General features: G+C 41.9%; 1 protein-coding gene across 1 annotated transcript; it reads left to right on the forward strand.

The window, feature by feature from the left end:
• Positions 1 to 410: 410 nt before the first annotated feature.
• Positions 411 to 17,552, forward strand: fgd6 (FYVE, RhoGEF and PH domain containing 6). Its single transcript, XM_026327139.1, has 21 exons — positions 411 to 657; positions 2,377 to 4,438; positions 7,044 to 7,155; positions 8,797 to 8,864; positions 8,982 to 9,012; positions 10,966 to 11,117; positions 11,795 to 11,951; positions 12,367 to 12,454; positions 12,774 to 12,824; positions 12,913 to 12,971; positions 13,073 to 13,144; positions 13,302 to 13,370; positions 13,495 to 13,578; positions 13,917 to 13,996; positions 14,086 to 14,188; positions 14,284 to 14,427; positions 14,508 to 14,610; positions 14,874 to 14,968; positions 15,069 to 15,197; positions 15,282 to 15,430; positions 16,021 to 17,552. Exons 1-21 carry the CDS (start codon positions 648 to 650, stop codon positions 16,061 to 16,063), a joined length of 3,861 nt encoding a protein of 1,286 aa, XP_026182924.1. The 5' UTR covers positions 411 to 647; the 3' UTR covers positions 16,064 to 17,552.
• The last annotated feature ends 129 nt before the right edge of the window (positions 17,553 to 17,681 follow it).

Genomic DNA, 17,681 nt, shown 5'->3' on the forward strand with positions numbered 1-17,681 from the left:
AACATAGCAAGACATCTGAAGATGTGACATTGTGTCCATCTTTATTTCTAAGTATACATATGTAACTAAAATTGCTATTAAAATATACAGTAATTTATGCCACATGAACAATCAAAAGTTGGTGTTATTTGGAGTAAGTATTTGTAAAGCATTTGCAAATACATTTTGGAAAAAATCTCACATTTTTTGGGCAGTTTTCATCAAACATGACAATGAGTCTGGAGACTGAACATGTACAGGAAATATGTGAGGAATGTTTAAACGTACAGCATTGAATCCACGCCAATATTTTGATGATAAAGCGAGAAACTCAAACTTGGCTCACTTTTGTGTTTTTCCTAACATTACAATAGGTGCAACACTGTTTCCGCAACACTCCATTTATTTTGAAGTTAACCGGAAGTGTTCTGTTTCGTCGTGTCGCGCTTTACTGCGCTGGGAAAAGCACCGTGGCTGAAAACTTCGGGAAAATGGAAAAAGTAACAGGCGTTAAGACTCTCTAAAGAACAACAGCGATGGATGTATTTGTTCTCTCCACGAAGCTGTTCTCAAACTGAAAATGGTGTCGAAGGAGGAAAAAACGCAGATTTTCTCGCAGTTCCATTGAAAGTAGATTTACCCATGGAGAAAGGAGCACGTCGGGAGTCATGAGCACAGGTTTGTTTCGTTAACTTAGCAAAACCCTGCTGTGCAAACGCCAATTGTTGTCAGATAAAGCCAAATACAATCAGATTTCGAGTTTATTCGAAGAAGATGTAAAACGATGCTAATGTGATGTTATAACAGACGTTAGCACTCCCTCTATTTTTACCCAGCCACAGTTAATTACAGTTTTTCTTAATAACAGCTTTCAAAAAGATATAAAAAAGGGCTCGACCTCAGTTTGGGTGATTTCTAAAAACGCCACTGTAACTCTCAATCACCAATGTCCCTTTTCTGTGTTATTACAGCCAGTGTTGCAGCTGGAGGGAGTTAAATCCTTTGTCTTAAAACATCTGTCCTGCTGTTGCAGCAACAAGTCGGACTCGGTTTCGCTACTAACATGTTGTAAAAACGGTTCACATTTGCTTTGATTCAGAGACATGTCCTCAGTTTGTTTATTGCACCAAGTGGGACGTGTGCCATTAATATTTTTCCACCATATGAACGGGTTTAGACTTGATACCTGGTGTTGTCTTTTACGCCGAAAAACAAAAAGCCAGATTCCGCTCAAAAATCTGCCAGTTTAATGTTTGCGCTCTTATTATTAGGTTATTATTAGGTTTATCAAATCGTTTATTAACAGTCACGGCGTGGTTAGCATGCATTGGCAAATTTGGCTTATTGATAAAATACATAACAATAGGATGAAGTTGTAGATTCGATGTCAGGATTTTGCTGCAGGTTTGGGACATTTAGGTGGGCATCACTGGTAAAAGTTAAAATTTTATGGTAGTAGGTCAAGCCGAATTGAAAACTAGTAGTCAAAGATTAGTAAATTAGTTGTATACTAACGCACCACGTGTTTACCTTCATGTTTGTCACCTAATAGAATTATTCTTGGTCAGATTTGAACGGAGTTTGGAGCGAAGAGCAGCATGAATCGGGGGCAGAGCAGTTTTTGGTTGCTGGCCTTTGCAGAAACATCCGCTCGATGACTCCACTTCTCGTGGTGTCGGCCAGCGAAGACTTTCAGCCAGTAGAGCGGAAAATATGGCCTACGATCTCAATTCACAGCTTTTTATTAGTGTTAGAGACACAGATTCTGTTTAATTACACAGTGTTATCCCAGTTGTATTTGGATAATAAAAAAAACAATTAAAATGTCACTTGGAGAAAATACATGTTGACAATTCAGGGTAAATCACTTATGACCCTCACACAACACCATATTACCTTAAAGAGCCATAACTTCTACTGATAGGATGGGAAATATAGAAAAGAGTTGCCACAGTTGGAAGAAAGAGAAATATGTATATTGTTTCTATAGTAGTTATCCCTGTTAGTGTAGTTTGAAGTTTTACATAAGAAGTCACCAATTCACTGTGAGTCTGAAGTTTAACTGTATTTTATTACAAGAAGTTTGGTGTAAAAGCAGCTATCAGTGAATTATGCTTCAGTGAAGCAGTTGTGACCAAATTTTGAATTCTGCTAAACTAGACAGGAGACCTATAACCTACAATCTGCTTCCTGTCTTTGAATTTATTTCACACATTAGTCTAACCACTATTTCTTCCTCTATGACCATAAGAGTGACTTTTCAACCTAACAGCTCATGGTAAAGGAGGTGTGCTTTCCTCGCAGTGCTGCTGCTGTTGCATGATTCATTTAAAAGGAAGTTTAAGTAAATAATTGTGGACTTTTCTGTAAATCCCCTCCCTCTTCTGTGACATGCAGGTGTGAAGAAACCTCCATTAGCTCCCAAACCTAAACTCCCTGTTACCACCAAACCCTCTCCCCCACCCATCGCCCCCAAACCAGGTCTCCTCACTCAGTCTGCAGTTGTCTCCCAGCCTTCCCCTGCCATTTTCAAGAGGACAAAACCGACTGTTGCCCCCAAACCATGCATTCCCAAATCCACTGCCTCTTCTTCTCCTGTTTTACCCCCAACCCCCAAACCCAGTGAACCCCTCATCCTATCTGAGGAACAGCAGGAGGATTTAGATGAAAGCCTCTCGCTTCTTAACTCGAAAAATGGGATTTTATCAGAGAGCAGGAAACATGAATTGGATTACATCATTCCTACCTGCTCCTGTGGGCTTGAAGACTGCCTGGAAAATGGAACTGTCACTGAGACTGGGAGCAATTTGCACAAAGAGCTGTTGCAGAATGGGACTCCTACAGACGAACTTGCAAAAATGAGGCCCCAAGAGAGATCAGAAAACCAACAGGAGGGAGTTGCTGTAGAGAAGAGTGAAGGTGGCAGGATTAGCAAAAAGCCGAGGGATAAACCCCAAAGGCAGAGACACCTGGAGAAGAGACTGGTGATCAAAGAGGCACAGAGGACTGACAAGCAGAAGGGGAAAGCTTCAGAGGCTATAAAACATCAGGAAAGTGCTGTTGCTGAGCCTGACATTTCAAAAGTGGATGTACAGGCTCAGGCTCAAAACAAAGATTTAAGAGACTCTAAATTGGCCTGTGATGTTGCAGGCAGCATCATTGTCTTCTCAAGTGTCCCTCCTCATGGGTCTTGTGCAGAATCCTTTCAGGTAGAATACAGTGAGCCTGTCAGCAAAGCATCTCCTACCAGGCTACACCCTGATCTTCAGGTCCCTGCTGCCCCCAGTAAACCTCTCCCAGTCCCTCACCCCCGTAAACCTAAAAAGCCGGCCCTGGTCAGGCAGGATGGGGTGGAGGGCAGCACCCAGGATCAGGTGGCAGAGGACCAAAAACAGGGACCTGAGCTGGGAGAGGCTGAGGCGACACTAAGTCTGTCTCTTAGTTCAGAGGCAGAGGACCTCAAACAAGACACAAGTGATGACCCTTTACCCCAGAAAGACTCAGTTGTGGGAGGTGATGAGACCCATGTGCCTGTCCCACCTCCTCGACAGACCTCTCTCTCACCTCGTCTCCACAGAACAGTCCACATGCCTCCCTCTCTGAACAAAAACAACTCCCACTCCTTAGCCCTGCTCTCACAGCCGGAATCAATGAGCCAGAAAGAAGAGAGTGTGGAGCTCCGGGCAGAGGAGGATGAAGAGGACGGGTATGGTGACTTTGAGCGGTACCCGATCACTCACAGCCTGCCAAAACAGATCAAACTCGGCTGCCACCCTCCTCTGGCCAACAGGAGAAAGGCCTTTTCTGCTGAAGATCAGCAGTCACCGAGGGCACCACCCAGAAAACCTCAGAGACACAGCCTGCCAGCACCCCCTCCACCCTCCATCTGCCCTCCTGCACCTCCACATGCTAACACCCCGATGAGGGAGCTACCTGCCCCTCCTCAGGAGAAAGCAGCCTGGCGCTTCACCCGCCCCTGTGTCACCTTCTTCAGCCGGCAGATACCCACCAGGAGCAGCGTGCCGCCGAAAAGTCGAGCGCCATTGCTGGGGGGCAAGCAGAGGGCGCAGTCCTTCTCTGCAGCCGACCTGGCAACCCGGGCCGACTCTCAAAAGAGGGCTCTCTCTTTCAGGAAGCTACTGGAGCTCAGGCTGTCTGTGAAGATGCTGCCAAAGCTGCTGGCCAAGAGCGGGCAGTCCCTGGATTGTACCACCGTAGAGTCAGAACGGGGGGAGAGGAGCCTGGAGCGGCCCAATAGTTGCATAGGGGATGCTGATATTTGTGGAGAGGGATCAGTGGAGTACGAGAATGTCCCTCTGTATGAGGAGATCCCAGAGTACATGAATCTGCCGTTTCACAATGCGAGGCTGGGCTGGCCACATGACCCAGACGCTGAAGATTCAGACATCTACGAAGTGCAGGATCCCTATTACAGATGCCAGGACCACGAGTATGAGAGGTACAGTACTTTGCTAAAAGTATCCTTTGCAAACATCTGCCAACTAATAACTAGCATTTTTTGTATTTAATAGAAAGATTACAGTAGAGAAATGACAATAATGACAGGTGAGAGTCAAGCTGGTGTCAGTACTTGGATTCAAACTGTCAGCGTTTAACTTAAGGTCACCAGGTAACTTCATCCATCAGGTTTTTTATATTTAGTGCATGAAAAGCCAAAAAACGTTTTGCCCATTTTGTCAAACCAAGTGTAATGACATAAAACAGATGACAATTACAAATCCTCAGATTTTAGAAGCTTGAAGAAACAAGAAGCTACTTGTAGCTTCAGTGTGGAAACCATTATGTTCAACAGGTTGTACAGGTGACATGACTGGTTTGTATTTACCAGAGTGTAAAAGTCAGCCTTGGAGCCATTGGCATTGAATTTGAATAGAGCATTGATGTGCAGCAGGTCAGCCTGTTTTCCTGTGGGTTATTTTCAGTGGCCAGGGCAGGAAATGTCTGAGAATCACAGAAATGCCACACAACTCTCTAGAACAGGGAAAATAAACCTCCAGCAACCACCAGCCTCCTCCTCAGCCTGCCCGCCCTCGCACTGTTTAGCCTCTGCCTAACCTCATCTCCAGTTTCTCCTGATTGTTTGTAAGAAAACCTGAAGTTTGTTTTGTTCTTATCCCAGATAAATGAACAAATGATTCATCTTTTTAAACTGTGCATATGGAAAGTCAGAGTTTGCAGAGGGCTGGACAAGAAAGGTGGAAGAGTAACCCTGGTGAAATATAATATTTAAGGCAAAGTTTAAAGTTTAAAAATAAAAGGCAGAAGGCACATTGTGGAAGATGAAATGAAACAGGAATTACAGGAATAACATATAGTTTTTTGTGTGAAGGTTAACAACTATTATGCAGATGAGTAAATTACCGAACAATTTTTTAACTTGCTGTTTCATCACACTGCAGATCTGGTTTCCAACTGAAATCTGCTCTGTTGTTTCTTGGTTCAAACCTTTGTTCCTAAAAGTCTGTTGTTTTTTTTTTTTACATATTCTGAAAATAGGTGATTCTGAACAGAACTACAGCCTGTAATTAATTTCATTATTAGTTGATTTGTTTTCAAATAACTGCTCTTTATCATTTTATTATGAAAATATGAACACATGGTAAAAAACAAAACAATGAGTTAATACACGTGGAAATGTTTCTTAAATCTGAGAACTGCAGAGATACAGTAAGTGATGAGTGTTAATTGAAGAGACTCAGCCACCTGATCACGTTCATGCTGTTTCAGGTCTGAGTCACTGATCTTGATAGATGGCATGGTTCCTGTTTTCCCCGTTCAGACCGAGACACTAGTGATGAGGTCAGGGCCACATTAGGTGACGCTGAGGTACATCAGTGTGAAATCAGGCGTTTAAACAATGAAGATCTCGCCTTCTTCTTAATTCTGTCTGGTATGCAGTGGTTAGCAGGGTGTTTGTGTGGTGGAGAGAGGGAACGAGTGAATCTGTACTGTTTCCCAGCCATCTGAGCCTCTTAGGTCTATGTAAGTAGCCTCAGGCTGTAAACAAGTGGCAGTCTGTGCCTGGCCCAGTGTGCTGGAATGCTCGACTAGAGAAAGCGTAAGGGAGAAAGACGTCCAGAAACTGTCAAGAGCCATGTAAGAAAAACAAGGAGGTGGATAGAGTGGACTTTTGTTTATGAGACTGAAAGGAAATGTGAGAATTTTTTGGAGGGCTGTCACCTTCCCCATCTAATACTTATTCTGAGCCATAATCTGTTTTGTCAAGGTGTCATCCACAATCTCTGCAGGTTTATACACAGAGTTGTGCAGGAGAAACAGCAGGACAAAGGCAGTGAGTTAAAATCAAAACACATTAATTCCTCGTCCTCTGAAGGCCCGAACATCAGTCTTCAAAATAAAACAGCTTAATTCTACATTAAGAAAAGACTGCAAACAAGATCAACACATTAGTGACACACAAACACGTTTCAGCTTGTACCAACCTGGCAGACAAGTGCTGTTTGTGGGTTGAGCACGTTGTCATGCAGCCAGCAGCAGGGCTGATAAAAACCCAGCACACACGCAGGTTTTAAATCTCTTTGGAAGCACTTCAGAGATCATTTTCCCGATATTTATACAGATGCCACAATAAAGAATTACTGTACATTTCCAACTAGTTATTATTTTGATTTTGTTGAATTTACTTATTTATTCATTGAATCGGTTGGACATAGAACTTCAGGAAATAAGAATAAAGGGACAATTCGAAGGCGTCTTAAAATGTCATCGTGTCGATCCTTCAGTGGGCAGTTTTGTCTATATCGTATCTCATGCTCAGGATTTTTTCTCTGAGTGAGTGTTCTTGAATTGACTCATGTGCTTGTTGTGAGTAAAGATTATTGCGTGATTAATTCATCCCCTGTGTTGTGACACATTCTTTAGTCTTTATTTGTCCAAGGAGGGTTTTTCTGAACACATACTCCCGCTCCACTTCAACCCTGCCCTGTTTCTCATTCACAAATTTAAATGCTTCTCTTCTGCTACGTGCACCATTGAATCTTTTCTCTGGCTGTCGCTCTGTCTCTGTTGTGTTGAATGTGCAGCGGCTGGATCAGACAGGGTGTGCACTCTGAGGAGGAGGATATCCACAGTTCAGATGAAGAGGACAACAGCTCCACCTCAAGCAAGGAGCAGCTGGAGGAGGCAGACAGACAGGTGACTACCTCCCTCTGTGGTCCAGTCTTTATACAGCGGATCTACTGCCCGACTATGAAGTGATGACGTGATTAGGAATGTGTGAATTTGAAATTGAAACGTTTCTGTGCGTGTTTAGGCTCGTGTCAAAACCAATAAAAACTAATTCCATTTCTATCCCAGCATACATTCAGGTTCCACCAGTGGAGTTTATGATGAACAACTGGGCTAATCCTCCTTGTTCTTGAGGTTTTTGTACAGCAGCTGGATTTAACATTTTAGAAATGCACAGAAGATGAAATATTTAAGCAGAAGCAGCAAGTTGTTGGTTAAAATACACAAAAACTCACTTAGAGCTGCAGTCAAAGGTTGTTTTTATTGTTGATTGCTCTGAGTTACTGCATTCATTGTACCGCTGTAGTTAATGATTACTTTACAAATAAACAACAAACCTGTGTTGAGATGAAAAAATTAGAAGTACATATAAAACAAGTATAAAGTGGATGTACTGAAAAGAAACTTCACTGATCAATAATCAATAATAATGACAGTATAGTCAAACACTGACCTACGGCAAATATTGTTACTTACATTTGTAAGTACATATGATCTCATACTTCAGTCACATTTTCAATGCAGTTGTTTGTACTTGTAAGAGAGTATTATGTGGTATGGTAAGGCTTATTTGGCTTAAATGAAGGCTCTGAATAACAAGGTTTGTGTCTTTGTATGTCTGTGCCTGAGTGCACTTGTGTTTTTGGCTTCTGACAGTGTAAACTATCACAGAGTCACGGCCCCTTTTTTTTATTATTTCATTTTAATAGTTTCTTTTTTTCTCTTCTCAGGCTTATCTTGTAACTCATTCCTGACCCCAAGATCAAATACTGTAACCTAACTGCTGTTATTCACATTTAAGACATGGAAAATGCTACAAGATTGTGACTAGGTCCTAATAACTCTGCTCTTTCAAACATGATGTCAACATATAAAATTGGTGGAGAGTTTACAGATAACAGCGGGCGCCTCATATCACTGCCGCTGACTAAACTGTCACTGGAGATTGTCCGCAGTGCATGCGTGCGGCCATGTGTGTTTGTTGGCTGTCACAACTTTCCAGAAGTGTGTGTGTGTGTGTGCTGAAAGGGGGATGGTGAGCGAACACAGAGGGGTTACATGCTTCAGGAATAGCTCGCTCAATCACTGAAACTGTTTTTTCTTTTCTTTTTTCGTCCTGTGTGACCCTCACCATGATACTGTCAGCACCTGTGTCTGATGCCCCTCAAAGCTCCAGGCTATGACAAATACTGGCTCCGACAGGACCAGTAGGACATTTCGGTCAGGCGGTGGCCAAGGCCACTGTCCAAATTAAGTAATTGAAAGCCCGCCCCATTACCATTCAACAGCACACAGCATGAGAGGGGGGGGGGGGCGAAGAGAGAAGGGGAGAAGGGAAAGGTTGCTGCTCTACTTTCAGGCCTGACTGAGCTGTTGTTTGGAAGTCTGTAAACTCAGTCTTAATGCTTTTGAACACTGAAGTGGGATGCAGTAATCATGGTGGTTTGCAGCGAGCCTGTGAGTGACCAGTTACATGTTTCTGGTAAGGCTAGTCGTCGTTTGCCTCTTGTTGGCATCGTCTGAGTGTGTGTGTTCCTGCTCTTTCAGCAAGAGGATGAGATGAAGAGGAAGAAGGTGGTGCACATTGCCCAGGAGATTATGAGCTCGGAGAAAGTGTGAGTGGTTTAATAATGACCCAGGAACACATAATCTCACCCCTAAAGTAGTACTTGTGCTAAAAATATGTTGGAATGAATAGCTGTCTCATTAATGTATTTCTGCTTGTTTCTCAGGTTTGTGGATGTTCTGAAGCTTCTCCACATAGTAAGTGACTTATTTAGTCAGAATTCAAATTTAAGGAACATTTTCATGAGTGCTGTTTTAGCCACTGGGGGAACGTGCCTAGCATAATAAATCACACTGTATGTTTTAGAAGCCACACTCACTCTGACACTGATAGTTTTGAATGGCGATCAAAGCTTTTTCCAAAGGATGGGCATGAATTAATGAGCTCAGTGCTGACTAACATGGTTGTAAAAAGTTGAATAATCCAGTTATTCCACAGCTGAGGCTTTTAAAGATGCTGTGTTGGAGGGTTTTGGTTTCTCGGGGGCAGGAAAATGCATGGCCGCAACTGTGGAGGAGGCCCTTTGATCAGTCCCATCATAGGGAACATGGTCACGAGGGTGTGTGTGTGTGTGTGTTTGTGTGATTATGCAAGAGCATGAGTAAGTAAAAAAGAGTTGGGTTCAGCTGAGTGTGGTGAGCTGTGTAGTTTGTATGGTGATACTTTATTTTAATGATTTGTTCATGTGTATCAGTATCATCCCGTAGCACGTGGGTTACATTTTCACACATACCTGTCATTTTTTCCAGGGAAGATCCATTTTAACAGTTTATTCATTAACGTTAAAGATTATTTTAATGTGTTCATCCTGTATGCAACAAACTTTTATTTTACATGATTGCTCTTATTAGCTATTAGCTATTAGCTATCGCTTCACAACATCAGAAAAGAAATTATCAATATTATTTTTAGATTATTTGCAAATACATTTTTAGTATGTCCATGTAGGACTGGCTTCATCGCTTATTGGAAATCACAATTTCTTTGTGTTCACCTTAATTATATCTGTGTTGCAGACCGATGTTCCTATTATTTTGGCCATCCCATTTATATAAATGAAGCTAAGCTAACTAGCTCTATGTGTGATGCATGTGGAACAGTTCTGCCTTGAGGGCTGTTCCAGGTGAGTGGGGTCAGAGAACCCAGTCCGAGGGTCCACCTGTTGGGCTCCCTCAGACATGGAACCCACCTCAGGATTAAAAACGTCATCCTGTGGCTGACGGGAGTGGTGGGCGAGTCGTGGAGTTCTGTCCAAGAAAAGAGGTCAAATCACATTCTTCTCTGTCCGTGGAGAGCCTGGCCGCATAGCAGCTGCTTCCTCGGGCCACAGAGACGACCTCCAGACACACACATGCCTGAGATAATCCCCTGTTTGTGTGTGTGTGCAGTATGTGTTTGTGTGCAGGTGGGTGCGTGGGTTGGCGAATATATGTGTGAATACTTGTGGCAAGTCATGGAGCTGACGTGTTTAAATTTTTTGCTTTTTTTGAAGCGGTAGCCTATTTGTGAGTGTGTCTGTGTCTGTGTCTGTGTCTGTGTCTGTGTGTGTTGGGATTATTAAGATGGTGGTTTAATAGTAGCCTGGAGGACCAGAGAAGAGATTTTATTTGTGTTTGTCAGATTTCTGTGTTGTGGTTGAACAGAAGAAAGCACTTAAAGTGATGACAAATGAAACACACATTAAAGTTGATAATAATCCGTACATTGTAGTGTGTATTTACACACATGCATCTGCCATCACACCCAAATGATTCTGTATACAAAAAGACGCCAATGACTGGTCTTTCCGTGTGACTGCTGTCTCTCATTACGTGTCTTTTACTGCTAAGTAAACTCTGTTCGTCACTTAACGTTTACGTTGCAGCACATTTGGGCAGTGGCTGTAAATGTGTGCGAGAGAGGGAGCACGAGTTAACTAGGACATCGTGAGCCTGCGTGGCCTCCCTGCTTCCTTCCAGGTGGATGTATGAGTTGGCACACTGGACAAAGTCTAGTGTGCTGACTCAGCTGTGTGTGGGGGGAGGGTGGAGGAGAGGGCAGTTTACGATGTGATAACCAGGTGTTCCTGTTCAGCTGCAGTACAGTTTGTTGTCATGTGTCACTCCACCCTGTACAGCTGTGTGTGTGTGTGTGTTTGTGTGTGTCTTCAGGATTTTCGGGATGCTGTTGCCAAGGCAACTCGCCAGAATGGAAAGCCGGTGGTCGATGAGAGGATCCTCATCCAGATCCTGTATTACCTTCCACAACTTTACCAGCTCAACAAAGACCTGCTGAGAGAACTGGAGGAGAGAGTGGCACACTGGTACACACACACACACACACACACACACCTTTTCTTTACAAATACAACTTTTCTTTCAGATTTGTATTTGTTCCTGTTGGTTATGATAAGAGGAGTTTCCATGAACTTTATGGTTGAGATACCGTAACATAATTGGTGCAGTCAGATAACCAGTTATCATGTAACGGTAAAAACAACCCCCCCCCCCCCCCCAGTTTTATCATATTATCTTAACCCCTATATGGTAGTAAAGTAGTAAAATAATTATCTAAACTGCCTGTTGCAAAGGTCAGAGGTTACCATCATGGTGTATACACACTTTTACAGTGCAGTTTAAAAACAGGTGTTTTGCCTGCTTTCTGTTTAACCATCAGGTTGTTGCTCTGCCAAATTAATTTTAAGCAAATGCTCTCGTAAACATACTTAAGGCCAAACAATACACAAGTAGGGGCAGATATTTTGCACCCAATGTCATTATGTGTCTGTACCCTCAGTAAACTAGTTGTAATAGAAAGCTGGATACAGAAAGAGTATTTTATGGGGCAGAGAAGAGCAGGAATAGATGAAAACTGGTCTGCAAATGTCATTGTTGTTTGTCAATGCTACTGTTTAGTTCCTGTGACAGGCACTATTGCCTGGCATTTGTCACAGTATCACCGACTGAATTGTTTGGACTCTTCCCATCTGTCTGGTTTCAGGAGTGATCACCAGAGGCTGTCAGACATCTTTGTCCAGAAGGGTCCTTACCTGAAGATGTACTCCACTTACATCCGCCAGTTTGACAACAACGTGTCTCTGTTGGATGAACAGTGCAGGAAAAACCCTGCGTTCGCTGCTGTTGTCAGAGAGTTTGAGGTAGAGCTGGATGGTTTTCTTTCAGTGAAAGTTGAAATATCTTTATTTGGTTCTTCAGCAGTATTCTTAATTAGAACTACAGCTCACAATTATTGGCACTAACCAATGCTCAGTTAAAATGCAACAAAGTGTTTTCTCTTTCTTCATTCTTAAATTTAGTTTTTTCTAAGATCTGAAGAAACCTTTATCTGGTTCGAGGTGCAGTGTGTAGATACCGTTACAGGCGCCTTTGTCCCTTCAGAGTAACCAGGCTGGAGTCTGACTATCAGCAGCTTCAATCCAGAATCATCAGTATCAGTAGCAGCCATCAAATATGCTGCTGGTATCTGAAGCACGTGCTTTGACACTTTAATGTATGTGTATGTGTGTATTTATAGCAGTGTATGAACACACTATTGTGTTTGTTTTGTCTCAGATGAGTCCAAGATGTGCCAGCCTGGCTCTGAAACATTACCTGCTGAAACCAGTGCAGAGAATCCCTCAGTACCAGCTGCTGCTCACAGGTACAAACACCCTGACACACATTCGCTCCTTGTTCTCTGCCCCTGAAGGCTGAGAGCTTATTGAATCATCACGCTCTTTTATTGGCAGCATGTGAATGAAACATGGACTTAGGTCACATCCTTGTGGTTTGACTTAATTTGAGTTTTGCTACTAGACTGACACCCAGTGGAGAATCACGGTAACAGACACCTGGGGAGTCTAATATGAGGAATATATTCTCTAAGTTTTATAGTATTTGTTTTTGTGTCTCTCCTTGGCCTCAAGGCTGAGAACAAATATTTCCTGTCCCGTGTATAACACCTCTTTCCTCTTCTCCAGATTATCTGAAAAACCTCCCTGAGGACTCAGAGGATTATAAAGACACACAAGGTTAGACAAAGCACAGTGGTCACTATTAGTGTCTAACCAGGATGCTTGTTAACCAAACACTAATGTTTTACCTTTGCTGTGCCCACAGCTGCCCTCAGTATAGTGAAGGAAGTGGCCAACCATGCTAATGACATTATGAAACAAGGGGTGAGACCTTTTTCCAATTCAAGCTTTCCTTTTTCCAGAGAGGCCTCCTTTAGTCTCATGTTTCTCCTCAACTCTCGTGTTGTTGTTTGTTTGTTTTTTAGGATAACTTCCAGAAGCTGATGCAGATTCAGTACAGTCTCAATGGTCACCATGAGATTGTCCAGCCAGGCAGGGTGAGTTGCAGGAAGGTTGGATGAAATCCTTAAAAAAAAAAAAAATCATAAACTGAAGATGTTTAGTGTAAATTCTATAAAATGATTTTTAAATGGATTATTAGGACAGACTGTAGTCTGACTGCAGCCCAGTTAGATCAAACATGCATATTTGCAGGTGTTTCTGAAGGAGGGCACGCTAATGAAGCTGTCCAGGAAAGTCATGCAGCCGCGGATGTTTTTTCTGGTGAGTAATAAGTGCTAGTCTGGAAAATTGTCTGTGACTAAATGCAGCTCATGTTATTCTTCTGCATTTGCCTTTCCTGTCTTTGCTTTCATTCCTGAGAGTTTTTGTTTTTGTTTCCCCCCAGTTTAATGATGCTCTCATGTACACCACTCCGGTCCAGTCTGGCCAGTATAAACTCAACAGTGTCCTCTCTCTGGCTGGGATGAAGGTTTTATGTTGATTCTTCACTTTGTAGTTTTTGTTTTTTTTTAATTTGTCAGTTCTTTCCTTCTTGTGAACTCATTTTTTTTCTCCTGTATGGAGCCAAAAGTCTGTTTCTTCATACGTTGTGCTCATGATGGATGGTGTTCAAGTTCCATTTTTGTTTTAGATTTAGCTCATCTGTTGCTAGTGTTTGATTCCAGTGTTAATTTACACTGAATCACAGACTGAAGTGAAATACTGACACATGGAAGTTACGTTTGCAGCAGCTGTTTTTAAACTATCCTCAAACACTGCACAGTTTTGGAGGTAATTTGTTATTTATGGATGTCTTGTGTTTCCCAGGTGAGCAAGCCCAGCCAAGAAGCCTATCAGAACGAGCTGAACATTGAAAGTGTTGAACGCTCTTTCATCCTGTCTGCGAGGTCAGTGCTCATTCTCAGCACTCAGCAGTTACATTTCTTCTTCTACAACAAGCTAAGCCATAAACATATAATATATGTTGTGTTTGCAGCTCGGCTACAGAGCGAGACGAGTGGCTGGAGGCCATCGCCAAGGCCATAGACGATTACACAAAGAAGAAAATAACCTTCATCTCAAGTCGAAGTCAGGAGGAGGTAAAGCTTCTGTCTGTTTGAGTGTTTGCTAAGCACTTTGAGAATTATTTCACCCTCTGTGTGTTTGCATTAACCCTCCGTCTCTCTCATGTCAGGCTGAGGGTGTTGTTGACAGTGGGGCCCCACTGGGTTCAAAGGCTCCTATCTGGATCCCAGACCTAAGGGCCACCATGTGCATGATTTGTACCTGTGAGTTCACTCTTACCTGGAGGAGGCATCACTGTCGAGCCTGCGGAAAGGTCTGTACCCCCGTGACTGCCACAACACGTTATTCCATTCTGCGCCACCTTCTCATGGCGATTTGATGTGTGTCTGACAGGTGGTGTGTCAGGCATGCTCCACCAATAAGTACTACCTGGAGTACTTGAAGAACCAGCCAGCACGTGTGTGTGATCACTGCTTTGCCAAGTTGCAGGAGAACAGTAAGTAAAAAAAGGTGCAGTCAGATAACCAGTTATCATGTAACGGTAAAAACAACCCCCCCCCCCAGTTTTATCATATTATCTTAACCCCTATATGGTAGTAAAGGAGTAAAATAATTATCTAAACTGCCTGTTGCAAAGGTCAGAGGTTACCATCATGGTGTATACACACTTTTACAGTGCAGTGATCGGCTGTTAAGAGATTATTTAACCACTTGGTTAGGTGTGTTTACTGATTTTCTAGGGTTTTTTTTTTTATTTAGGTGACCGCTGTGCCTCTACATCAGTTTCTCCTATCAAAACTGGAGCTTTCTCCTTCACTAGAAAACAGAAGAAGATTCCTGCTGCTCTAAAAGAGGTGAGGAACACCAATAAACACCCATCAGTTGCATTTCACTAAGATTTTATTGTATATGACGAGGTGTGGCAGTGATGAGTGAGGAGATCTGTTTTTCCAGGTTTCCGCCAACACAGAGAACTCCTCTATGAGTGGCTACTTAAACAGGTCAAAGGGCAACAAGAAGCATTGGAAAAGGCTCTGGTTTGTCATTAAGAATAAAGTCCTATACACCTACGCTGCCAGTGAGGTATTTACGCTGTTTCATTTGCTGAGTTTAGAAACACTTTCTTGCCTTTCTGCCTGTTCCTCGACTATTTGTTTCTCCCTCCAGGATGTTGCAGCGTTGGAGAGTCAGCCTTTGTTGGGGTTTTTCCTGAGAGAGGAGAAGAATGGTCCGGCTCAGAAGCTCCAATTTAAGTTGTACCACAAAAACACTCTGTTTTACATCTTTAAAGCTGACGACATCCCCACAGCACAGAGGTATCAGACACTGCCTTCCAGTTTTAATTCTGAAACTTTCAATCCTTGTTGTTTGGTGAGACTTCATCAGAAGTACAACAGAAAATACACAGTGTATACACAGTGTGATTGTTTACAGAGCAGCCAAACAAACTCATGTTGTTTCAATAAAGAAGTCAGTTGATAATAATTACAACCACAATTTGATTTCATGCCACACACAGAGCGAGTCATTTTCCACACGACTCCAGGAGCTGGAAGTCTGCAGCCTCCTATTTCATTACTGATCTGCTGTCAAAAGAATGCCAGATGTGACTGTTGTCTTGTTTTGTAAAGGATCATAGTCAGTGCAAGGCCACCCCATGTTTCAGACCAAACAGCAGACAGGCACAGGTAGAGACAAGCAGGTGAACACAGTGTAGGATTTAGCAGCTAAAGAGCTAGAGATTTCTCTGTGGAGTTGGTACAGAGCTAAACGAATGTGTCAACACAGGGTTTGATTTCATAAAAATCTTTAAGAACTTTAGATCATACTGAGGAATTGTTTTTGTGTCCATTTTAATGTGTTTTTCCTTTGGAGCTAATATTTTGGTTTGTGTTTTTGTCTGTAGATGGATCGAGGCCTTCCAGGAGGCGATGATTCTTGAACAGTAATCACCTTTTTAGCATTGACATCATATCACAGCCCTGTAGCAAGGTGATAGACAACTTACAGCCCCTGACTGATCACTGGTCAGTGGTTACCAGCTCAGGAAAGACTCCGGATGAACTGTCTGCTTTAAACATAAATCAGTGGCAGAAGGTCTAAGACTGTGTGACGAAACCAGACTGCTTCTCCCGCAACAAACTGGATTCTGTTTCTCTAAAGATTTTTTCATACCAATGACAGCTACTGTGGGTCAAAGGTCAAGTCCAGAAGCATGTGTGTGGAAGTGAGACGGTGCCGTTTAAAAGCCCTTGAAATATCTGAGAAAGTCTGAAGTCTGGGGAACAGATAAAGGAATCACCTACGTGTGAAACAAAATCGATTAAAGTGTCATTGAAGCCTGTTGATATTGAATACAATTAAACCTACACTGTTATATTGTTCTAGCAATATCAAAAACAAATGCATGCATCATAAAATCTTCAAAATGGTAAGATGTTTAATGAGTCATAGATGCAAAGTATTGATAATGTCTGTACATGAGTCTGATGTTGCAACATTGTGGGAGTTTACTGTGAAAATCAGGCTTCAACAAAGAAACAGGAAGTTAATATTCTGTTTTTTAGGTTGATCTCTCTGGTTAAGAGATTTTAATGCTATATTTTTAGATTTAAAATACCAAACATACAAATCATGGCTTAAAAAAAACAACATCCTGGAGAAAACTGGACGTCATGAATAGTATAGATATTTTTCATACAATTAAAACGCCACATTAAAAATGACTAATGGGTAAAACTTTGTATATGAACAGTAACATTGTCCTTTTTATATCAAAGCCAAGAGCTAATATTTATGAAATAGGAAAATTTATTGTTTGAAAAGCACAGGCTGCCACTTATTTTGGGAGTCGGGGTTTATTTTTTCATTTTTTAATGAAAACTGCTTAAAGAAAATGGGTTTTTAGCGAATACTGTTAAAAGTATACATGAACTATATTTCTAAGGTAAAGTTCAAAAGTAAAACTTTGAATTTTGAGATTTCTTTTTGCAGACATTGTGCCTTATGTCTCCTTTTTTGAGATATTGCAATGATATAGGTGGTCTGTTTTTAATTCTTCACTAAAAAAGAACAAATGTAAGTTTTTTTTGTTTTTTTTGTTTGCATGACTACTCACTTTTAGCCAAATGACTTGGTGTCTGTAGTTTTAAAAGCAGTTTTTTCAGGTTTTATTTCACTGTTCACTGTTATACTGTTAAATAAACCCAAATCCTTCTTTTTTAGTGAATGAATAAAACAGTAAATCAGGTCATTAGAGTTCTTTGGATGCTGTGGACACACAATTGCATGTATGCCTCATTGGGATTTTGGCTACTGAGGTATAAACCTGCCGCAGGCTGATTGTACATTAACATTTGTAAACATCCACTCTATCAGAGTTAGAGTTTCCTATAAACAACTGTCAGGCAACAGTTTTTAATAAAATGTATAAATACATATGCTGCCCCCAATGTCTTTTGTTACTTCAAGGGATGAAAAGTATGAGCTGTGCAAAGTAAACATAACCACAAATAAATGAATGTGGGATATTTTTGGGCTTGCCCTGAACTCTGACCATCAAAAAGC

This window comes from Mastacembelus armatus, chromosome 23 (assembly GCF_900324485.2).
Source record: "Mastacembelus armatus chromosome 23, fMasArm1.2, whole genome shotgun sequence".
NCBI classification, from domain to species: Eukaryota; Metazoa; Chordata; class Actinopteri; order Synbranchiformes; family Mastacembelidae; genus Mastacembelus; species Mastacembelus armatus.